Genomic DNA, 25552 nt, shown 5'->3' on the forward strand with positions numbered 1-25552 from the left:
TCCGAAGCAACAGTTAACACAGTATTAGAAGGTCAGGTTGCAGCAGAGACACAGGTGGTACAGGTGGTACTGATTTGCTCTCCACTAAGACTTACTGTACTGCATCAATACACCAACACTAATCTCTGGAACCCTCTACCTGTTTCTCTATTTCCATCCTCTTGTGACCTAAACTCATTGAAGAACTATAGGGAAGTTTCAAGACACTTATCCCATTTTTTTGGTTAACTCACTCGGACCGGTTCGGGAACTGGCACCTAAGTGTGGCTTTTTGTTTAATCGTTTTTGTTACCCTTGGCCAGTCTTCACTTAAAAAAAAAAAAAAAAAAAGCATACTTTTATTAGGAGTTGGTCAGATTCTCGCTTGTATTTTCTCTCATTAACCCCTTCAGTATCACGACGCGTTTCCATATTCACTCTGCCTACTATCTGATGATTTGATGATTTTACACATTTTCAAAAACTTGTGGGTGATTAAAATAGTGAAGACTCTGGCCATCAATCTTCTGACATCCATACACTCTTTCTCATGTCAATAAAATGGTCTAATCGTGCGCGAATCTCAAGATAAAAATGTGTCCCAGTATTGAAGGGGTTAATAATAATTCCTCGTTGAAATACTGCTAAAAAGACTCCTCTTAGGACCGAAAATTCTTCAACTAGACCCTGTTAAAATGCCAGAATAAGATGCCCAAGGAAATGTGAAGTATTCTGCTGAGTTTTCACAATACCTTTCACCAGAACGTGTTAACTTGGCCCTTCATTACTGGAACGCATTTTTACCATGAGTTTGGGTATGGTTATACGATTTCATTTACATTAGGAAGAGTTTGTAGAGCTCAGAAGATTAATGGCCAGAGTCATCACTATTTTAATCCTCACATAAATTTCTGAAGCTGTATAAAATCACCAAATAGTAAGCAGAATGAATATGGAAACACGTCTTGGCACTGAAGGGGTTAAATGTTCACATGACACCAAAATGTTTAATAAGAATACGAAACTTGTCTTTAAAGTATCTGGTTTGAAGTTTTCACAATGTCTTCCACTTGATTAGAAATTGTTACGTATTCTTTCCAGTTACTTTTCTTTCCGTCTATTTCAGTGATATAATTACCTTTCTTTCTGTCTATATCTCTCCTTAATCGAATTTCTTTCCGTCTGTTTCCTCCAATTGCTTTTATTCCGTCTATTCTCTCTCTTCAGTTGCTTTTTTTCCCCCTGTCTATTTCCTCCAGTTGCTTTTCTTCCCGTCTAGTTTCTCTTAAAATTGTTCTTATTTCTGCCTATTCTCTCTTCAATTGTTTTCCTTCTCGTCTACTTCCTTTTCAATTGGTCTTCCCGCCTATTCTCTTTTTCAACTACATTTCTTCCATTTACTTCTTAAATTACCTTCCTTCCCGTATATACCCTCTTTTCAACCATCTGTCTACTATCTACTATTAATTCTTTCCCTTTTTCGTGTCTCTGGCTCCCACTTTCCACTAAGAGAATCAGCAGGTCGCCTCGTCTTACTCTCAACCTCCTATTAACATCCCAGGCTGCAGTGTCAAACGTCCATGGTTACTCAGCTCTTCCTCCTGAGACACTAAGTGGATGGTGATTGCCACGCTGCCACACCTGATCTTCATGTTCTGCCGGGTTACCTATTCATCGACCGGCCCATAAGGAGGATAGACAAGTGAGTGTTGGTTGTGCGCTGACTGGCAGGACAGCGAGACGCGAGCGAACTACTAACAAGCAATTAAAGGTGGTGTACGTGAGGATGTGTGTGAATGCAAAAGAGAGAGAGAGAGAGAGAGAGAGAGAGAGAGAGAGAGAGAGAGAGAGAGAGAGAGAGAGAGAGAGAGAGAGAGAGAGAGAGAGAGAGAGAGAGAGAGAGAGAGAGAGAGAGAGAGAGAGAGAGAGAGAGAGAGAGAGAGAGAGAGAGAGAGAGAGAGAGAGAGAGAGAGAGAGAGAGAGAGAGAGAGAGAGAGAGAGAGAGAGAGAGAGAGAGAGAGAGAGAGAGAGAGAGAGAGAGAGAGAGAGAGAGAGAGAGAGAGAGAGAGAGAGAGAGAGAGAGAGAGAGAGAGAGAGAGAGAGAGAGAGAGAGAGAGAGAGAGAGAGAGAGAGAGAGAGAGAGAGAGAGAGAGAGAGAGAGAGAGAGAGAGAGAGAGAGAGAGAGAGAGAGAGAGAGAGAGAGAGAGAGAGAGAGAGAGAGAGAGAGAGAGAGAGAGAGAGAGAGAGAGAGAGAGAGAGAGAGAGAGAGAGAGAGAGAGAGAGAGAGAGAGAGAGAGAGAGAGAGAGAGAGAGAGAGAGAGAGAGAGAGAGAGAGAGAGAGAGAGAGAGAGAGAGAGAGAGAGAGAGAGAGAGAGAGAGAGAGAGAGAGAGAGAGAGAGAGAGAGAGAGAGAGAGAGAGAGAGAGAGAGAGAGAGAGAGAGAGAGAGAGAGAGAGAGAGAGAGAGAGAGAGAGAGAGAGAGAGAGAGAGAGAGAGAGAGAGAGAGAGAGAGAGAGAGAGAGAGAGAGAGAGAGAGAGAGAGAGAGAGAGAGAGAGAGAGAGAGAGAGAGAGAGAGAGAGAGAGAGAGAGAGAGAGAGAGAGAGAGAGAGAGAGAGAGAGAGAGAGAGAGAGAGAGGTAAAAGTAATATATTTCTATGTTCATTATTACCTATATATTCTTCGACCTATACGCGCTCACTTACCTCTGTGTTACTTTTACCAATTCAAGTTATTCTACGTTTGTGTTACTTTATATTCACGCTCCTTTACCTATGCCTCCTTTCACCGTAGATTGACTAATTAATCTGTGCGAAAGAGTAAAGAATTGGATGAAGGAAGGCATGGAGTGAAGGAATGAAGGAGTACATGGATATAGTGCATGAATAGGATAAAGGAGTGAAGGAAGAAATGAGTGAATGAAGGAAAGAATGAATGAATGAATGAATGAAGGAAGGAAGGAAGGAATAAAGGCATGAAAGAATGGTTGAGTGAATATATGAATGAATGAGAGAATGCAGGAGTTAATGAATGAATAAATGAAAGAAGGAAGGAATAAAAAAATGAAAGAATGAAGAAAAAATGAATGAATGAAGGAAAGAAGGAATAAAAGAACGAAAGAATGAAGGAGTGAATGAATGAATGAAGGAAGGAAGAAATAAAAGAACGAAAGAATGAAGGGGTAAATGAATGAATGAAGGAAAGAAGAGAAGGAACGAAGGAGAGAAGAAATGGAGAGAAAAAGAAAACGAAGGAGTGACAAAACAAATATACACCTGGAAAACAGACACCCAAATACTACACCACCTGCAAAAAAAAAAAAAAAAAAAAAAAAGAAATAAAATAAAATAAAAATAAAAAAAATAAATAAATAAACCCTCTTTTGTGACATCCTGTAACTTAAAACAAAGCATCAAAGTGACTCCCATAACAATAATAAAAAAAAAAAACTACAATCCTTTAACAAATCCACTAAAAGTCGCTATAACAAACAACATTCCCTCACAAAATACTTACTAACACAATAACCAGAGCCGTGTGTGTGTGTGTGTGTGTGTGTGTGTGTGTGTGTGTGTGTGTGTGTGTGTGTGTGTGTATCCCATCCCTCTCCGTCAATCACTGATCGTGTAGAAGGTGCATCAGGTAACGTTATCTCTATCCACCTTTTAGTCTGTGCCAATCAAGCTATTCCCTGCGAGTCATGGCCGTGTCTGTCTCTATGTCCGCGTCCGTGTCCGTGTCTGAGGCGCCACGTGGAGGGCCTGGATTGGGGAGAGGGGGGCACTTCACATTGGGAGCTTGGAAGAGGGAATAGAGGGGAGAGAGAGAGAGAGAGAGAGAGAGAGAGAGAGAGAGAGAGAGAGAGAGAGAGAGAGAGAGAGAGAGAGAGAGAGAGAGAGAGAGAGAGAGAGAGAGAGAGAGAGAGAGAGAGAGAGAGAGAGAGAGAGAGAGAGAGAGAGAGAGAGAGAGAGGGAAGAGGAAAGAAGATCGAAGACAAGCAGAAGGCAGGACCCCACGTGGTGTGTCGGCCGGAGAGCGCAAGTAGGAATCTGACGCACGCGCAGACGGGACGCATTCATCACTGGGTATCGCTGAGATCTCCCCGTCAAGAGTGGCGGGGCGCGGGGACATCACCACGGGCACCCTGGATTCTGGGGCACCTCGCGGCGACTCCCGGGGCAGCGAAGGGCAAGAAGGAGTGTAGTTTGTGTATCTTCGGAGAGAGATGAAGGCCAAGCAGTTGAGATCTCCAGAGAGAGAGAGAGAGAGAGAGAGAGAGAGAGAGAGAGAGAGAGAGAGAGAGAGAGAGAGAGAATCCTTATCCTTAAATACACTTCTGGATTGCATCTCCACTATTTTCAAAAAGGATTTAGTTTAAGTGACACTAGTTTTTAAGGGTGTTTCCACAGTTCTAGTGACAAATTGGAAACGCTTCTACATTATCAACAGGAGAAACACTCTTGAAAACGTGGCCATTCATCTCTGTAGCTTTGGAAAATAGTCGAGGTGAGGGAGCAGACACGTTTTAGAATAAGGACAAGAGGAACGGATGAGACACGAGTGGGAGAAGGAAGGAAACAAGATAGATTGATAGATAGATGAACAGATAGGCAGGAGGGTGAGAGGGATGGATATGGGGAAGGGAAAACATGATAGATAGGTCGCGTAGTTGATAGGGAGGGAGGGATGAATAGATGGAGAAAGAAGCTAAAGGATGTAGACAGATAGGTGACATAGCAAACAAGCAGGGAGGGAGGGAGAACTAGGAGAGTGGATGTGTGAGAGGCAGGGGTGTAGACAGGGACGGGTAGGGTATATGGAAGGAAGGTACGGCACAATGTAGACAAGTAGGTGAGGCAAGGAAAGAGTGGCAAGTAAAATAAATAAATAAAAAAAAATAAGGAGGAGAGGAAGATAAAGGATAACATGTTGGGAAAAAGAAAGAGAAAACATATAAGATAAATAAAAGAAGAACGATAAAAACAACTTCCCTGTGTAGTCCATCCTCACTACACTTCCATCTCAGACTCTATTCCTTCAGACAGCAAGCTTATATTAGGCTCGTATTCTCAAACACTTCTCTGCTTCACCTCCGCTATTTCAAAAGACCTTATTAAAATTGACACGAGGTTCTTAAGGTTCTAAAGGCAGAGTGACAAGATTTCTACATTGTTAACTGGAGAAACACTCTTGAAAACCCCGCTAATCATCTCTGTGGGGTTCGAAAATAGTCGTAGTGAGAGAGCAAAGCGTTTCTGAATACGGACCTTAAAAAGACCCATACGAGCTCTAAAAAATTCTCCGGGTCTTAAGCAATGATTCTCTCTCTCTCTCTCTCTCTCTCTCTCTCTCTCTCTCTCTCTTCACTTTTGAGTAGTATAAATAACACTATGGTACAGTATATGTATGTTATTAAGTAATGATAGATAGATAAATAAATAAATAGATAAACAATTTCACGGTAACGATACGATTTTCCACGATTTTCCACGGTGCGACTTTCCACGATAATATTTTCTACGATGCGATTTTCTACGATGCGATTTTCCAATATTCGATTTCCCACGATGCGATTTTCCACGATAATATTTTCTACGATGCGATTTTCTACGATACGATATTCCACGACGCAATTTTACACTATGCGATTTTCCACGATAATATTTTCTACGATGCGATTTTCCATGATGTGATTTTCCTCGATACGGTTTTCCACGGTACGACTCTCTACGATACGATTTTCCACGATAATATTTTGCACGATACGATTTCCCACGATGCGATTTTCCACGATAATATTTCCCACGATGCGATTTTCTACGATACGATATTCCACGACGCAATTTTCCACTATGCGATTTTTCAGGATAATATTTTCCACGACGCAATTTTCTACGATACGATTTTCCACGATTCGACTTTCCACTATGCAACATTCCCACGATGCGATATTCCAGGATAATATTTTGCACGATATGATTTTCCTCGATTCGATTTTCCACTAAGCGTTCTTCGATAACGAAGCGGTCGATGACAATGACCAAACTCTTTAAATTGTTCTTACATGGGTTGGTACTGGGCTAAACCCTTCCTCCCCAAGGGTCCATCCCAGTCCCGAGGGTGTGAGGGCAGTGACGAGGCAACCTTGCCGCGCCTCACACGGATCGCCATGAGCAATGACCCACCACACACCACGCCCCAGCCACTGTCATGAAGTGAACCCTCTCACCGGTAGAGGACCCCCTCGTCCTGCCAATGTCTGGTGCATAACGCACAGCGTGCCAAACACCACACCCCAGCCACTGGCATGAAGTGAGTCCTCTCACCCCTGAAGGACCCCCCTCGTACTGCCAGTGTCTGGTGTATGGCGCCCAGCGTGCCACACACCACACCTCCAGCCACTGACATGAAGTGAGCCCTCTCACCCCTGAAGGACCCCCTCGTACTGCCAGTGTCTGGTGTATGGCGCCCAGCGTGCCACACACCACACCCCAGCCACTGGCATGAAGTGAGTCCTCTCACCCCTGAAGGACCCCCCTCGTACTGCCAGTGTCTGGTGTATGGCGCACAGCGTGCCACACACCACACCCCAGCCACTGGCATGAAGTGAGTCCTCTCACCCCAAAAGGACCCCCTTCGTCTTGTCAGTGTCTGGTGCATGGTGCACAGCGTGCCACACACTACGCCCAGCCACTGGCATGAAGTGAGCCCTCTCACCTCTAAAGGACTCCTCTCGTCCTGCCAGTGTCTAGTGCATGGTGCACAGCGTGCCCTCGTTCATGGCGATTTATTCAGCCCAGTGCTACCACAATCAAGAGACACCCTCCACCAGACTCTATGGAAGGAGCTCTTATTTCCCTATAAGGACTCCCCCCTCTGGTCAACATCTGGTGAATGGTAGACATTGATCCCTTGCTTATGGCAACTCCTTGCCTAGTATGAGGCACTGCAAGTGGATGATTATTACTGAAGCTTGAGGCCGCAAAGGAAAAGAAGGACCTGCTGCCAGTTCCCTGCCTTGGGCCCCAGGCCGGACCCAACAGCCACCTTCTCCCCCAGTGCGGCGCCCAAGGCCGTCACGGCCCTCAACAAATTTTGGCCGAAACTTCATTTAGATTTTTGATCCGAATAGAAAATCATCGATTGCAAGTGAAAAACGAGGGTGTTTGAAAAATGTAGGAAATTAAGGTGATCAGTGAAACAAGACAAGGCAGCTTTGCATCGCTTGGTATAATATAAGGAGTGTGTACCTTGCACGTCTGTTGCCCGTGAATATCATGATGCACATGTTCCTAGATGCCAGGATAGAGCCAGTAATGCAATGATAGCTGCGTACTTCATGGTGAACTTTAAAAGATCAACTAGATTTCGGGATAGGGAGGATAAGTGAGTGGACGTAAGTATTCATGTATACAAGAACTGCCACATGTTGATTTACTTTATGTTCTTTATGTTTTTATGTCCTTGAATTTTCATATTTTTTTTCTTTTCTTTTTTTAAACACAGCATTCTGTAAATATAAAGAAAAAAAGGAAGGGATGAAAGGGAAAAATGCTTTTTTTTTTATGCAAGAGGGAAAACCAGTCAGGGCACAAAAGATTAAATAAAGGCCCACTAGCAATGCTATTTCCCTTAAAGATTAAAATAGAATTAGCCAAAAGTCTGGGACAAAATGTCTTGAAACCCCTCTCTTAAAAGAAGTCAAGTCGTAGGAAGATGGACATGCAGAAGCAGGCAGGGAGTTCCAGAGTTTACCAAAAAAAGGTATAAATGATCGAGAGTACTGGTTAACTCTTGCATTAGGGAGTCGGACTGAATAGGGATGAGAGGAAGAAGAAAGCCTTGTGCAGCGAGATCGCAGGAGGAGGGAGGCATGCAGTTTGCAAGATCAGTAGAGCAGTTATCATGAAAATAGGAATATAAGATAGTAAGAGATGCAACATTTCGGCGGTGAGAAATAGGGTGAAAACAGTGAGTCAGAGGAGGGGAGTTGATGAGACGAAAAGCTTTAGATTCCACCCTATCTAATAGAACTGTGAGATTGGAACCCCCAAACATGCAAAGAGTACCCCATGCAAGAATGGATAAGATCCTTGTACAGAGTTAGCAGAAAAACTTCGGAGACGCCTCAGAGCGCCATAAAAGCTGTTTTAGTAAGAGATGAGATGTGAAGTTTCCAGTTTAGATTATGAGTAAAGGATAGATCAAGGATATTCAGTGTAGAAGAGGGAGACAGTTGAGTGTCATAGAAGAAGAGGAGATAGTTGTCTGGAAGGTTGTGTCGAGTTGAGAGATGGAGGAATTGAGTTTTTGAGGCATTGAAGTGTTGAGACTGTTCTGCATCATTCCTGCGCAATTCCTTCAAAGCTTGGGTACGGTGGAGTGTGTTTGGGTTCTGTGGCCTTGAGGGAGCGGCCGTGACGTCAACTCTCAAGGGGCACCATGACTCACACTGGCAGTAATGACAGTGTGCACAAAGCAGGAGTGTGATGTGATGTCTTGCTTAGGTGTGCCACTCTGACTGTCTGGCTGGCTGTATAGATGGCTGGATGGCTGGATGGCTGGTTGGATGGAGGGCTGGGTGGCTTGCAGACTGAATGGATGGCTGGATGGGTGGATGGCTGGGTGGCTGTATGGGTGGCTGGGTGGCTGGATGGGTGGTTAGGTGGATGTGTGTCTCTGACTGTGGCTGGTAATCAATGTTCTTTGAGTGTATTTGTGTTTTTTTTCTTTTTTTTCTTTTCTTTTATGTGCAGCGTAAGAAATTGTATGTTATATCTGTGGTTTAGTATTTTTTTTAGTTTATTCGGTTTTGTTTATTTATTTATCTTTTTATTTTATTTTTAACTTTTATCTTTCTTTTATTTTTCGTGTCTTGTTTTCCTTCTTATGACGTTTATGACATGGAGAATAATCTATATATCTCAGGGAACACATGTTTTGTTTACCTTCATTTATTACATATTTCCACGTATTTTTCTATCTCCTTACCTATAAACCTGAATAAAAAAAAAACCTATATAAGTTCATGAATTAATATTAGACCCATCAATATACAATGAAAATAATATCTTTGCATATGAATGTGCTTACTTCCCAGTACTGCGTGTTGTGCTTCTTGAAATCTATACTCTTCCCTTACTTTCCTCCTTTCCGTAAGAGTCGGCTGGCTGTTTACGAGACGCACCCGAACAGTAATCCATAAGAGAGTACGTTTTTTATTGTTTTTTTTTTCTCTTTTTTCCTCTCCCTCTTCATATTAGTGATAAAATGCTCCAGGTCACAGCTGGGGTGGGTGGAGGTACGGGAAGGTAGGGCTGATTGTGTTACCTGCTAGAACCTTTTACTCCTTCCACTTCCTCTGTGTCGTGTATTGCCTTTCATTCAATCTATACACTACCAATTCTATCCTATATTTTCTCAATGTCATCCACTCCCTCACTGATAAACATTTCTTGCTCTCTATCAACCTTCATTCTATCTTTATTACCTACAGCCTCATATATTTTCTTATCTTTTCTTATTCTTTGAAGCTTTTCTTATCTTCTTCTATTATTCTATCCTAACCTCTTATTCCTCCCTTGTCATCTTCTATTCAACCAATTTACTTTTCAACTCTGGTAATTTAGGATACGTTAAGGTCAGGATAGGTTAGGTTAAGGAAGGTTGCGTTAAGGTAGGTCAGGTTTATATAGAGTTAATTAATCTCATTGCTTATCGTAATTCATTCATTGTTTAGATCGTGATTAAAGAATTATCATGTTAATACCCAGATTTACAGTACAGTGGAACCATGCATGCTTTGGGGTCCGAGAGGTCTCCAAGCGCACGATTTCGAATCATGTCCACGGTCTGAGTGTAGGTTGGGCTTTCTCACTCGGGGCAACGGTTTCCTAGCAAGTGGGCTTTGAGATAGGAGATACCCCCAAAAGTATCCCCTTTAGCCCATAAATTCCGTGAAAAGCACATATGGTAAAAAAATAATAAAATAGTCACTCGGAATTAGCAGATGAAATTTATTTCCATTAAATCCAGTAAAGCACAAGACCAGAAGCAACAGCAAAGTAAAGCAATCAGTCAGGACTCAGAGTTAACCCTTCAGTACTGGGAAACATTTTTACCTTGAGATATGTGTACGATTAGACCATTTTATTGATATAAGGAAGGGTCTATGGAGGTCATAAGAATAATGTTCACAGTCTTCACTATTTTAATTCCTTCAATAGTGGGACACATTTTTACCTTGAGATTTGTGTACGATAAAACTTTACGACTGTTATTCCGTATCACACGAATCAAACTCCCAACGCACTTTGCAGCCTTCATCTTTATCGACTATCTTTTTTTGCCCGTTGATCTTATTATGTTGGCGCACTAGATGGTGAGACCTTTCTGGTTTTTACCTGTCAATTTACCAAAGCACGTCTCAGAGGGAAAGATCATACAAGTAAGAACTAAAGGTGAATTTGTATACTATAAACTACGCAACAATCACAGCCTAGACCAACATTCACTGATATTTTCTAAGGGAACCACATCGGGAACAACAACAGAGAACACCACCACCCATCACAAGCCAACGACATAACCCAAGCATGACTGAGAGGGAAAGAGGGAGAGATCATACAGGTTAGAGCAGTTTCAAGACATTTGTCCTTGTCTTTTGGCTAACTCTTAAGATCTGTAAGGGAACTGGCAATTAAGAAGGCCATTTTTTTTCTGTTGCCCTTGGCCAGTTTCCCCTCTTCTATAAAAAAAAAAGTTTATATACTGTAAACTACACAACAATTACAACCTTTAGGGGCCGCCGTGGTACAGTGAAACCATGCGTGCTTTGGGGTCCGAGGGGGTCTCCAAGCGCACGGGTTCGAATCCTGTCCACGGTCCGAGTGTAGGTTGGGCTTCTCACTGGGGCAACGGTTTCCTAGCGGGTGGGCTTTGAGATAGGAGGTACCCGAAAAAAGTACCCCTTTTAGCCCATAAATTCCCGTGAAAAGCCCACATGGTATAAAAAAAAGCAACAACCTAGACCAACATTCGCTGATATTTTCAAAGGGAACCACATCGGGAACAGCAGCAGACAACACCACCACCCATTATAAGCCAACAAACCATAACCCCGCATCATTGTAAGTTACCACCGCTACCATCACCACCATTACCACTACCCAAGAACCGCAAACTGAGCACATTTATAGGATAGTAAAGGCGAAGGCTTCTGGAGGTGAAACTTACGTAAAATCAACGAGGACTTCTTTCGCCTTTAGGTCTGAAGAGAAACACAGGGATGATGGAAAGGGACGAACTCAATAGGGACACGAGAGAGAGAGAGAGAGAGAGAGAGAGAGAGAGAGAGAGAGAGAGAGAGAGAGAGAGAGAGAGAGAGAGAGAGAGAGAGAGAGAGAGAGAGAGAGAGAGAGAGAGAGAGAGAGAGAGAGAGAGAGAGAGAGAGAGAGAGAGAGAGAGAGAGAGAGAGAGAGAGAGAGAGAGAGAGAGAGAGAGAGAGAGAGAGAGAGAGAGAGAGAGAGAGAGAGAGAGAGAGAGAGAGAGAGAGAGAGAGAGAGAGAGAGAGAGAGAGAGAGAGAGAGAGAGAGAGAGAGAGAGAGAGAGAGAGAGAGAGAGAGAGAGAGAGAGAGAGAGAGAGAGAGAGAGAGAGAGAGAGAGAGAGAGAGAGAGAGAGAGAGAGAGAGAGAGAGAGAGAGAGAGAGAGAGAGAGAGAGAGAGAGAGAGAGAGAGAGAGAGAGAGAGAGAGAGAGAGAGAGAGAGAGAGAGAGAGAGAGAGAGAGAGAGAGAGAGAGAGAGAGAGAGAGAGAGAGAGAGAGAGAGAGAGAGAGAGAGAGAGAGAGAGAGAGAGAGAGAGAGAGAGAGAGAGAGAGAGAGAGAGAGAGAGAGAGAGAGAGAGAGAGAGAGAGAGAGAGAGAGAGAGAGAGAGAGAGAGAGAGAGAGAGAGAGAGAGAGAGAGAGAGGCGAGGAAGGCAGAGAGAGGCGAGGAAGGTAGGGAATGGTTAAGAAAGAAGAGAAGCTTGAGTATGGGTCGCAGGTATTACAAGGATAAAGGAGAAAAGGAGAGAAAGAGAAAAGGGATAAAGGAGAGAAGGGGAGAAGGGGAGATGGGAAGAAGGGTCACACTATAGGAAGTGAATGGGTGAGGCAGGGAGGAGGGATGGGCGGGTCATTAGCACTGGCGGGGTGGTGCAGGATGTGATCGTGGCACCTGCAGGAGGAAGATGGCTGGTGGGTGGGTGGGTGGGTGGGTTGGTGGGTGTGGAGGACGAGACATCACGTGTGGTGGACTCTCGAGTTTATCCCATTATGATTTTGTTGAAAGGCTTGTGGATAAGACCACCACCACTACTGCCACGTACTACTATTACTACTACTACTACTACTACTACTACTACGACGACGACGACGACGACGACGACAACAGTAGTAAGAGTAGTAGTAGTAGTAGTAGTAGTAGTAGTAAAATAATAATAATAATAATAATAATAATAATAATAATAATAATAATAATAATGATAATAATAATAATGATAATAATAATAATAATAATAATGACAATAATAACAATAATAATAATAATAATAATAATAATAATAATAATAATAATAATAGTAATAATAATAATAATAATAAAAATAGTAATAATAATGATAATAATAATAATAATAATAATAATAATAATAATAATAATAATAATAATAATAACAATAATAATAATAATACAAAAAAGTTACAAAAAGTCAATTTACAACTTCAAACAGTAAAATTAATAAAGGAGGAGGAGGAGGAGGAGGAGGAGAAGGAGAAGGAGGAATACATACATAGGAATACATAGGAAAGACGAGTGACAGGAGGCCTTGCGACCTATAACGAGGTCACTCGTTTACTAAACTACACGTACAGAAGCTACATACTTAGTAGGAGGTAAGGATAGAACAGATGAAGCTCCTCCCCACCCACCAATCCCTCCGGCGTCACCCGGCAGGAAATAAGACGAAAAATACACCCCGACTGTTGAGAAGGACAATCGGGGAAATTTACACAGGAAAGATGGGAAAAAGAGAGTACTAATGGAACTACTACTATATCGCTAAGAAAAGAGGTATCTAGTGTAACTACTACTATTGCTAAAAGGAAAAAAAAATTATCGGAAACCATTTTCTTTATAAAACTTGTCTAATTTACTTTTGAACGTAGCTACCGTGTTAACTTGGACGACGGACGCTGGCAGCTTGTTCCAGTGTTCAACTATTCTTACGTTAAAAAAGTTTCTTCGCAAATCAGTATTAAATCGCTGTCCTTTAAGTTTGAAGCCGTTATTTCTCGTTACTGATTGCGAAAGCTCAAAAAGATTTTCATAATCGATCTTATCTATATTTTTAAGTATTTTAAACGTTTGAATGAGGTCACCTCGGATGCGACGATCTCTGAGGGAGAACATGTCTAGTCTTTTGAGACGTTCTTCATATGACAGGCCACGTATTCCGGGGATTAGTTTCGTTGCTCGTCTTTGAACGCTCTCTAATTTATTTATGTCTTTTGATAACATGGAGACCAGAACTGAACCGCATATTCCAAATGTGGTCTCACTAATGACGTATAGAGACGCGTTATGACTTCAGGTGTTTTATAGTCAAAATTACGTGCGATAAATCCTAAAACAGTGTTAGCTTTACGACTAGCGGCCGAACACTGTGCAGCACATTTTAAGTCATTTGTTATGAGTACTCCCAGGTCCTTTTCTTCAGTGACTTTATTTAAGTTACGTCCATGTAATTTGTAATTATTTTTCACATTGTTTAGGCCGATATGCATTACTTTGCACTTATCTGCATTAAAATTTAATAGCCATTTTTCGCTCCAACTACTAAGGGTGTCTAAATCCCGCTGGATGGCATCACAATCGTCTCTTGTGCGTACTTTGCTACCTAGTTTAGTGTCATCGGCGAATTTTGATATTTTTGATACGATGCCACAGTCTAAATCATTTATGTATATTAAAAAAGAGCATTGGACCCAAAACTGAACCCTGGGGAACACCACTCGTAACTTGAAGCCAGTCGGAAGCTTCTCCGTTAATAACAACTCTTTGCTTTCTATTAGTTAGCCAACTATCAATCCATCCACACAACTGCTCTCCCATCCCGTGGGCTTTCAGTTTAATTAAGAGACGTTTGTGTGGGACTGTGTCAAAAGCTTTCCTGAAGTCAAGATAAATTATGTCGGATGGAGCTCTGTCATCATAATTAGAGAAAATATCGTTGAAAAATTCTAGAAGATTCGTTAGGCATGATCTGTTGTTCCTGAAACCATGTTGTGAGTCTAATATCAATTTGTGGCTGTCTAGAAAGGAAATCATTTTGTCTCTAATTATTTTTTCTAATATTTTTATAACTACCGAGGTGAGACTGATGGGCCTATAATTACCAGCATCACTTTTGTTGCCCTTCTTGAATATTGGCGTGACATTAGCGCATTTCCAATGACTTGGTACTTTTCTTTCCTGCAACGATCTATTATAAAGTAATTTAAGAGGTAACACCAGCTGTTCTTGACATTCTCTTAATAGCCTCGTTGATAATCTATCAGCCCCTGTGCTCTTATTGGGGTCAAGGTTGCGCAGGTGTTTGGCTATATCGTCTTCGCTAATTTCGTCTATTATCAGCTTTTCATTTTCAGATCCTCTATACATGTTGATCGCGGTTGGCAAGGTCGAAAAGTCTTCTGTGATAAACACGCTGTGAAAAAGTTATTTAGGATTGTTGCCATGACTTTACTGTCACTCACAAGTGTGTTATTATTATCTTTATCGGCCCAATTTTTTCTTTGACAGTCTTTTACTACGAATGTATTGGAAAAACTTTTAGGATTTGTTTTGCTTGCCTTGATATATTTATTTCGAGATTGCGCTTTGACTTCCTAATCTCTCTCTCGCAACATCTTTTGGTGGTGATATAATTTCTGTAATCGGTTTCCGATTTAGTTCGTTTATATTTAGCATATAAGCTCTTTTTCCTGGCGATGATGTGTTTTATAGTGTGTGTCATCCATTGGGGATTTTTTGTGCTATTTATTCGTTTTCTAACTTGAGGAATCCACTTACTTTCTGTTTCAAGGAGAATGTTAGTAAAGGCTGAACACATCTGCTCCATGTCTTTGTTTGCGAAGACTGTTTGCCAATTAATTCTTTGTAATTCTAATTTAAGTCTTAGGAGGAGGAGGAGGAGGAGGAAGAAGAGGAAGAGGAATAGGAGGAGGAAGAGAAAGAGAAAGAGAAAGAGGAAGAAGAATAGGAAGAAGAGGAAGAGGAAGAGGAAGAGGAAAAGGAAGAGGAGGAGGGGGAGGAGGAGGAGGAGGAGCGACTGTGATGACGAAGAGGAGAGCAATGATAAGAGTGAAACGGATGAGAAACAGAACGACAAGAGGAACGAGGACAAGAATGACAAAAACAATAAGAATGAAGATGAATAAATGAAGAAATAATAAAAAAAAGAAAAAGAAAAAAAATGTAAAAAAAAGATAAAAAGAAGGAATGAATAATACTAACAACTACTACTACTACTACTACTACTACTACTACTACTACTACTGAGCATAATAATAATAACAATAATAATAATAATAATAATAATAATAATGATAGTAATAATAATAAAATAATAGTAACAATGATAATTTAAAAACAATGAGACAAAGAATAAAAAGAAATATGGATAAAAATAAAAAAAGAAAAGAAAAAAAGAAAACAAGAAAATGACAAAAGAAAAGAAAAAGAAGATAGAAAGAAAATACAAGAAGAAGAAGAAGAAGAACAACAACAACAACAACAACAACAACAACAACAACAACAAAAAAGAAGAACAAGAAGAAGAACAAGAAGAAGAACAAGAAGAAGAAAAGAAAAAGAAAAGAAAAAGAAAAAAATAGAAAAGAAAACAATACGAACAAGAATAGGAATAGAAAAAAAGAAAGAACAAGACCATGAACAAAACCAACAAGAAGAACAAGAAGGAGAAGAGAAGAAGAAGAAGATGGAGGTAGCATGTAGAATATTCGTGATGTGACGCAAGTAGTTCTCTCTCTCTCTCTCTCTCTCTCTCTCTCTCTCTCTCTCTCTCTCGGCGGCCCCATGTGGCAATAAGAAGGGCGGCAGGTAGCTAACCAGGTGTGTGAGGAGCGACCCCGCCGAAGGTGACTCTAGCCTATCAAGATAACCGGCGGCGACCCCACGATGTCCTCTTCTCCTCCTCTCTGTACCGTCAGCGTGTTTCACCATCTTCTGCGTGAGCTCTTGCTCTCTCTCTCTCTCTCTCTCTCTCTCTCTCTCTCTCATCAAATTATTTTTTTTATTTCTCCTAGTTTTTCTTCGTTTTGCCGTTCTCTTTCTTCCTCCTGTTCTTCGTTTTATTTTCTTAATGATTTTTTTTTTATATACTCTATTGAATTACTAAAATGTAATGCCCGTGGGAGTGTGTGCACGCGCGCGTATACACACACAGAAACACACACACACACACACACACACACACACACACAAAGAAGAAAGACTGTGAGGTCAACTGTATTTATGTTAAACAACATTAACAACAACAACAAAAAGCAGCCAAGTTTTCATGACAACAAACTACATGAAACACACACACACACACACACACACGCACACACACACACACACACACACACACACACACACACACACACACACACACACACACACACACACACACACACACACACACACACACACACACACACACACACACATACGGCATTGCTACAGCCAGACAGACAGACGGACAGGACACTCTGGGATGGTGACAGGTGGGCGAGGTGTTGCGGCGTGACCCAGAGTGAGGGAAGAAGAGGCGAGCGCTGCATTGTGACCCGCATTGGCGAGGAAGAGGTTATCATTACACGCGTCTAATCATCTAATAAAAACCCATTTCCAGAAAGGCCTTGGTCTCTCATCACGACCATTCTTCAAAGTCACAGAGATGATCAGTAAGGTTCTCAAGATTGTTTCTCCTGTTCATAATGTAGAAATTTTTTATCAATGTCTCACCAGAACTGTAAAAACACACTCGAAAAATCAACGGCAATTCAATTATATTACAGTGTATCAGGCGGATTCTCAAGATTGTTACTCCAGTTAGTAATGCATGCAGGTATCTTGTTAGTCTCTCATGAAAACCGTAAAGCTATCTATAAAAAATCATTTCATGCACTTCAACCAGACTACTACAGCCTATCCAAATTGTTGAGATGATACTCTATATAATATTTTCCCGTCAGTAATGCGGATATCTTGTTAATCTGTCACTTGAACCGTAGAAACACCCTTGAAAACTCGTGTCATTTCAATTATAAGGTACCTACATTTTTCTGAAAGTAGTAAAGGGGAGGCGCAGAATGTGTTCCATTTACTCCCGATAGCTGAGTTGAGATGGCGTGTCATGAAGCTTGGTCTCATCCTGTGTTTCTGAAAGGGTCAATGTTCCGTGCCTCTCTTTATAAAGCTCGTGACGTCACTCAGACCAGCAACGTTCACGTCAGAGAGTTTTTGTTAGTCGGATTAAGCCGGATTTCTCTGCTGCCTCTTCCCTCTAGTAAATATGCATCTTTGCTTGAGAGCGAGAGCGAGAGAGAGAGAGAGAGAGAGAGAGAGAGAGAGAGAGAGAGAGAGAGAGAGAGAGAGAGAGAGAGAGAGATTATATATGATAATAATGACAGTAATTGCAATGATTCATGTACTAGCCAACACCATCACCACCACCACCATTATGAATTAAAATGCAAGAAAAAAAAGGAAAAAAAAAAAAAAAAAACTGGAGTACAAAAAAGTTGATGAATTTGAAAAGGAAGGAAAGACGGAAGGAATAGATTTTTATATGCGAGTTTCATCAGAGATTGACTGAGTAAGTGAGCGAGTAAGTCGGTGAGTGAGTGAGAGAATGAGTGAGAGTATGAAAGCAAACAAGTGAACTTACAGATGCGTGAGTGAATTAAAGAGTGTGTAAATGAGTAAGTCGAGTGAGTGAGTGAGTGAGTGAGTGAGAGAGTGAGAGAATGAGAGTATGATAGCAAATAAGTGAATTTACATTTAAGTGAGTGATTCAGAGTGTGTAAATGAGCGTCAAGTGAGTGAGTAAGTGAATGAGTGAGTGAGTAAATGAGTGAGTGAGTAAATGAGTGAGTGAGTGAGTGAGTAAGTGAGTGAAAAAGTATGAAAACAAAGAAGTGAATGTACAGATCCTCGAGTGAATCAAAGAGTGTGTAAATGATTAAGTCGAGTGAGTGAGTGAGTGAGTGAGTGAGTGAGTGAGTGACAACGTACCTACCTACTTACTCCTACAAGTGTCGACACAAAGCCGTGACGGAGAGGCATAGTAAGGGCGACTTGTGTAAGGCACCAGCACCAGCAGCAGCAGCACCACCACCACCACCACCACCACCACCACCACCCTCACGCCCTCAACACGAACCCTACCTACGTGTTCAAGGTTCCCGCGGCATCTCAGGACACCTTCAGGAACAACCTAGGACACTGGAAAGCTTCTTTGGGGTACATCTATATTCCTCCCCCTTGTTTTTTGTATCCTGACAGACTCGACTCCTTTCTACGCATATATTTATCTATTTTCTTCACATTTACGTGGGTATGTTGCATCACAGCACAGTATTTTTCCATCCTCTGCTCACATCAGTACATTAAAAGACAGTTACAGAATAAAATTAAGCTTTTCCAACGGGGCTCGGCGGATTATTGGTTAAGGGCAACATAAATAAAATGAATATAAAGCAAAAAGCCAACTTACATATCAATTTCCCAGAGCAATGCCGAATAAAACGATCAAAATAGCAAAGGGTAAGCGTCTTGAAACCTTCCTACTTCAGACATATCAACGACAGTAGACATCTTTCACAACACCGGTAAACTCTCTCAAGTCTTGCTCCTCCTCCTATTTTCCACATTTCTCCTCCTACCACGTCGAGAGAGAGAGAGAGAGAGAGAGAGAGAGAGAGAGAGAGAGAGAGAGAGAGAGAGAGAGAAAGCAGAAAAAAAAATGTGTACCGTGTAAGGTCGAGGGAGGCAGAACACGGAAGGGCGGGCGTGAAGGTGATAACGATGGAAAGAGGTGTTCACGGTTAGCGGTGACCTCGTGGTAGGGAGCAGAGGAAGGGAGGGGGGAGAGGGAGGGGAGGGGAGGTAGGCATTAGGGTACGGTTTTGCAGGGTGTTGCTAAGGTGAAGGGGGGGAATAAGAGTGAGGGTGACTGTGTGGTCTAGCTAAGGGTGAAGTGGGAAGGATTATAAGTGGTATGTATAATTTTAATATTACTTCGAGACTTTTTTTTTTTTTTTTTTTTACGTAGGGAAGAGGGCCAGCCAAGGGCAAAGAAAAGAAAGTTAAAAAAGGCCTACTTGAGTGCTGGCTTTCTGCTTCTAACACTCCTACAAAATAAATCCTAGTGCCATATTTGCCTTATTTGTAGCCTCTATGCATTGCTTCCTTTGACACTCTTGCTGAGGGCGAAGGGTGAGGATTAAGGGTGGGAAGGGTGACTGGTCTACCTAAGGGTGAAGGTGAAGGAATAAGAGTAAGGGTGACTGTCTGGTCTGGTTAAGGGTGAAGGTGGAGAAATAAGAGCAAGGGTGACTGTCTGGTCTTGCTAAGGGTGAAGGTGGAGGAATAAGAGAAAGATGGCTGTCTGGTCTGGCTAAGGGTGAAAGTGAAGGAATAAGAGTAAGGGTGACTGTCTGGTTTGGTTAAGGGTGAAGGTGGAGGATTAAGAGTGGTAAGGGTGACTGGTCTGGCTAAGCGTGAAGGTGGAGGAATAAGAGTAAGGGTGACTGTGTGGCTAAGGGTGAAGGGTGAGGAACAAGAGTGGTAAGAGTGAAGGTGAAGGAATAACAGTAAGGGTGACTGTGGGGTCTGGCTAAGGGTGAAGGGTGAGGAACAAGAGTGGTAAGGGTGACTGTCTGGTCTGGGTAAGGGTGAAGAGTGAGGAACAAGGGTGGTAAGGATATGTGTGTGGTCTTGGTAAGAGTGAAGGGTGAGGTACAAGGGTGGTAAGGATGAGTGTGGGGTCTTGGTAAGGGTGAAGGTGGAGAAATAAGGGTGAGTGTGTGGTCTTGCTAAGGGTGAAACTGAAGGATTAAGAGTGTTAGGGTGAGTGTGTGGTCTTGCTAATGGTGAACTGGAGGAGGAGGAGGAGGAGGGGTGGGAGCAAAGGGTGCAAAGGGTGAATGAGGAACGCTGTTATTGTCTGTCGCTCGTATGTAAATTCAACCCAAGTAAATTTTCACGCAGAGATTATTCCATATAAATTCAGCACAAAATAATTTCCTAACCTAACCTAACCCAACCTAACCTAACCTAATCTAACCTAACCTAACCTAACCCAACCTAACCTAACCTAATCTAACCCAACCTAACCTAACCTAACCTACCCTAACCCAACCTAACCTAACCTAACCTAACCTAACCTAACCTAACCCAACCCAACCCAACCTAACCCAACCTAACTTAACCTAACCCAACCCAACCTAACCTAATTCAACCTGACCAAATCTAATCCAACCCAACCCAACCCAACCCAACCTAACTTAACCTAACCTAAACCAACCCAACCCAACCTAACCAACCTCGAACAAATCCAACCCAAATCCAACCTCACCTAACCTAACCCAACCCACTCTAACCTAAGCCAACCTGACCAAATTCATGACAGTTAACCTCTTTTATGTGCAAAGATCATATGAGTCGAAAGTTAACGAAGGAATACCAACTTTTTAACACCCTGTAATAAGAGTAATAGTAAGAGAGGCTGCGAGGCTGAGGGAGGCACGGACACAGTCTTTGCATGGGTGAAGAAGAGGTGTTACTGTTTTTTCTTCCTTTTTTTTGGAGGGGGCAGAGGTTGGAGGAGAAAAGGGAAGCTATGGATAAAAGAAAAGAGGCATAAAAACTCTCTCTCTCTCTCTCTCTCTCTCTCTCTCTCTCTCTACAGATGAAGAGGAAAGATTAGATGAAGGAAGGAGAAAGTGTGTGTGTGTGTGTGTGTGTGTGTGTGTGTGTGTGTGTGTGTGTGTGTGTGTGTGTGTGTGTGTGTGTGTGTGTGTGTGTGTGTGTGTGTGTGTGTGTGTGTGTGTGTGTGTGTGTGTGTGTGTGTGTGTGTGTGTGTGAGAGAGAGAGAGAGAGAGAGAGAGAGAGAGAGAGAGAGAGAGAGAGAGAGAGAGAGAGAGAGAGAGAGAGAGAGAGAGAGAGAGAGAGAGAGAGAGAGAGAGAGAGAGAGAGAGAGAGAGAATGACGAGAGATTAGGACAGTAAACAAATAGAGTATAAATGAAGAGGAGGATGAGGAGGAGGAGGAGGAGGAGGAGGAGGAGGAGGAGGAGGAGGAGGAGATGTGATGCTTCATGAATTTTATTTCCATTTCTTTTCATGACTGATATATTTGAAAATGGTGAGAAGATTTGTCTCATATGATTTCTCTGTCTTTCTCTCTAAACTTTCGTTTATCTCTTTTCCCCCATTTCCAACCTTCCGTGTGTTTTCATTTACTTCTCTTCCTTCTATCTCTATCACGTATTCCATCCCTTCCCTTCCCATTCCTTTTTCATCCTTCTTCTCTCCTTACACTCTCATTATTTTTATTCTTTCATCCTTTAAACTTCTATTTCTTTCCAGTCTAGTCTTTCTGTTCCTTTCCCTTTCTTTCCCAATCTTTCCTTATTTTCTCTCCTTCAACCCTCCTTCTTTCCATTTATTCCTCTCTTAAACTTATCATTCTTTTCCGTCTAGTCCTTCTGTTCCCTTCCCTTTCTTTGCCATCCTTTCTTAATCCTTCTTCCATTTCCTTCACATCCACTCCTTCTCTCTTCCTTTAGCCTCGTCCTGTTATTCCTCCTCTTGCCCTTCTATCCCTTCCCTGTTCTTTTCTTCCCTACCCTTCTCTCCAGCCTCCGTGTCAGGACTCTCCATCATGCCCCTCGTGTCATCCGTCACCACCACGAGGCTGACGGCTACACCTTCCCAGCCACGGTCTCTGTCATCCTCCCTTGGCGCGGGATGGAGTCAAGGTAAGAAGTGTTTTTTTTTTTTTTTATGTAAGAAGGGAAAACTGGCTAAGGGCAACAAACACTATTAGATAAAAAGGTCCCCACTTATATATCAGTCCCCGAACAGTGTCACGAGAGCCAAAAGGATGGAGTAATTGTCTTGGAATCTCCCACTTCTATGAGTTCAGGTCATAAGTAGATGGAAATACAGAAGCAGGTATGGGGAGTTCCTGAGATTACCAAAGAAAGGAATGAATGGTAAGAGTTAGAAGATTGGATAAAATTAAAGAATGGTTCTGGAGGGCTGTTGGTAAGGTAGCGAATGAGTTAAGAATGCAATGACTGTTAGTTTAGACGGTTGTTAGTAAGGTAGCGAATGAAATGAGTTAAGAATGCAAGGACTGTTTGTTTAGAAGGCTGTTGGTAAGGTAGCGAATGAATTGAGTTAAGAATGCAAGGACTGTTAGTTTAGAAGGCTGTTGGTAAGGTAGCGAATGAGTTCAGTTAAGAATACAAGGACTGTTAGTTTAGAAGGTTATTGGTATGGTAGCGAATGAGTTGAGTTAAGGATGCAAGGACTGTTTGGTATGCGCGAGTCAGATCAGCTTAGGTTAAGTATTGGAAGATTGAGTGGAGAATGAGATGAGTGAGATAAGTGATGAATATAGGAAGGTGAGTATGTAGGAGTTACTTATGAGTAGTATACGTGAATTAGGTTTAGTTTAGGTTAGGTTAGGTTAGGTTAGGTTACGTTTGGTTGGGTTTGGGGAGAATGGGTGGTGGGTGAGAATTAGAAAGGTGGAGCATGTATAGCAGGGTGAGGAATGCATTCAGGTTAGTGGAGTTGGAGGTGGTGTGAATTAGTGGACTGATGGAGGGAGGAGTGGACACGTGGAAGGAGGAGTGGACAGATGGAAGGAGGGGTGGACGGATGGAGGGAGGAGTGGACAGATGGAGGGAGGAGTGGACAAGTGTGTGGAAGTAGGAATGGACAAATGGAGGGAGGAGTGGACAGGCGGATGAGTGGAGGGAGTGGACAGATGGATGGGTGGAGGGAGTGGACAGGTGGGTGAATGGAGGGAGTGGACAGGTGGATGGGTGGAGGGAGTGGACAGGTGGATGGGTGGAGGGAGTGGACAGGTGGGTGGATGGAGGGAGTGGATAGGTGGATGGGTGGAGGGAGTGGACAGGTGGATGAGTGGAGGGAGTGGACAGGTGGGTGGTTATTCAGTTTGCTTCCAGTGTGTCGGCTCATACTCCACCTCAGTCTTTGCAACACGTGACGCTGGTTGAGGTGTGTGGAATGCCTGGGATCACTGCGCGCGTCTTTCTCATATAAATATTAACTCACTAAAAAATAATACACAAAGACATAATACAAGAGACATAGACAGTAGGTTTGTTAAGCACAGACACACACTAATTCAAAAATACGCATTTCATAAAATTTTGTAGATCCAAAATAGTTTTTACCGTTGCAAAATAAAATGTAGAGGTTATTTTTCCTTCTCTACGCTGGTGGTGGAGCTGTGTTGCCATGTTATGTGGTAGTGAGTGGAAGGGGGTTGATGGGCGTGTGGGAATGGGTGTGGGGGGGGGGGCGTGGAGGGGGCCCAGCTAACATTCAGAACAGAGGAAGATGAAGGACAACATTCCGGTCCTCAGCTTCCACTTTTTCCAAACTCTGGCAGTGAACAGTGAGGAGTGGAAGGGGACGGGGGTTGCCGGCATGACTCGGAGGGGCGGGCGAGGAGCTTCTGGACATATCTCACCAGCACCAAGGAGGGGAGGGGAGGGGAGGGAAGGGGAGGGTGAGCGGGAAGGGACGGGCAGGTGTTGTGAACTGGACTCGTTTGAATGCCCCGGCCCGGCGGTGTATGGTTGGTTGCCCACAGTCACGTGACTGCCTCAGTGGTGACCATGTTGAGGGAAATATCGAGGGCTCACTTCCGCTGGGCGTGCTGGCGGGAGTACGGAGCGGGAGGGGAGCAGCCGTGGGTACACGGGGAGCAGCAACACACTCTCCTATGTCAGGTTACTGAAAAAGGAAGAAAATGAAGACAAGGAGTGTGGTGGCATCAGCGGAGGGGCGGGCAGCGGCGGCCATGGCCGACCACCGCCACTGGTTCAGTACTCAACCACGCAGGGCTGTCGTCAGCCCGCACTCTCCGTGGTCACCCGTCGCCCCCCACTCCGCCCGCCCGACGTTCGCGCCGCGAGTGCCCCGGCCTCAGCGTCTCCGCCCGTTGCTTCCGTCGCGGGTTGTCCTCGAGCCGCTCAGCAGCCGGCACAGCAGGAAGAGCGTGTGTCGGCGCGGCGGAGTGAGGCCACAACAAGGCCAGTGTTGTGGAGAGGCGTGATGAGTGTGGCGACCTTGGCAGTGGTGTGCCTCACAGGTGCAGGGACCCTGCCACGCTCAGTGCTGCTGGCACTGCACCACTTCACGCCTCAGGCTGGCACAGCCTGAGGCACCGGTGCCGCAACACCTGTGCATCGCCAGGCACACCACCATGATGTCCCTCAGTGCCGGTAGGTGTCCCGCCGCATGGGCCGCGACTCACCCGCCGACTCTCGCACGCCGCACGACGAGTCGCAAAATAATTCCGCGAACAGACAAGACACATTGTGATCCTCAAGGTGTTTTCCTCGTGGGTGTTGTTGTACGGCAGTTTACCATCATGGAATGTCATTCTTAAAAACAGTCAGAGATAAAGGTAGAAGTGCGACCAACATTTTCACGTCCATAATCTATTTATTTTCATTTGATGAATATTATAAGGAGAAAAATTAGTGAAGCAGCTCATGGCCATAATTTAAGTTTTTTATTATTGTCTTGCATTTCTACATCATTAATTATGAGTAAAAATGGAAAAGTCAGCTGTATGGAAGGCGGGTGCGGTAGCGGCAGGTGGTCAGAGCACAGGTGTATACAACACATGTGGCACGAGCCAACACGCCGAAAATGTCATCTTGTCATGCAGTATTATTTTTTCAGGTGTCAAACATGTTCACCAGTGTGATGCATGACGGATTTATTTCTTTCTTAATACTGTTCTATTAGTTGTGCAGCAACACGTGCTGGGAAACTGCAGAGCGGCGGGTGCTGCTGCACCCAAACCTGAGACCTTAATACACTGTAACAGAAGACCCATCCCACTGTGTGTGTGTGTGTGTGTGTGTGTGTGTGTGTGTGCATAATACATATATGTAGTCTATCTATGCATATGGGTATACATACACACAGATACCCTTGTACACGCGCACACACACACACACACACACACACACACACACACACACACACACACACACACACACACACACACACACACGTACACGCACGCGCGCGCGCACTCACTCACACACACACACACACACACACACACACACACACACACACTCCAAACACGCACTCACACACAACACACACACACACACACACACGCACACATAAATGCAAAGAGCTAACGGTGGAATATCAATATGTTGCGTATATATGTAGTCTGAGT

At 43.3% G+C, this 25552-nt stretch overlaps 1 protein-coding gene and 1 long non-coding RNA gene across 2 annotated transcripts in view; one reads left to right on the forward strand and one right to left on the reverse strand.

Moving 5' to 3' along the window:
* The window catches only part of LOC123498802, a 132735-nt gene that overhangs the window by 17043 nt on the left and 90140 nt on the right, over positions 1-25552 (reverse strand). The gene's annotated exons all lie outside the window — the stretch shown is intronic.
* Positions 23942-25552, forward strand: part of LOC123498796 (trithorax group protein osa-like) — a 100782-nt gene continuing 99171 nt past the window's right edge. Inside the window, exon 1 of the mRNA XM_045246220.1 lies at positions 23942-24572. Coding sequence (XP_045102155.1) covers positions 24554-24572 — 19 coding nt within the window. The 5' untranslated portion in view covers positions 23942-24553. The remainder of the gene's footprint in view (positions 24573-25552) is intronic.

The sequence above is a fragment of the Portunus trituberculatus genome, chromosome 48 (assembly GCF_017591435.1).
Source record: "Portunus trituberculatus isolate SZX2019 chromosome 48, ASM1759143v1, whole genome shotgun sequence".
NCBI lineage: Eukaryota > Metazoa > Arthropoda > Malacostraca > Decapoda > Portunidae > Portunus > Portunus trituberculatus.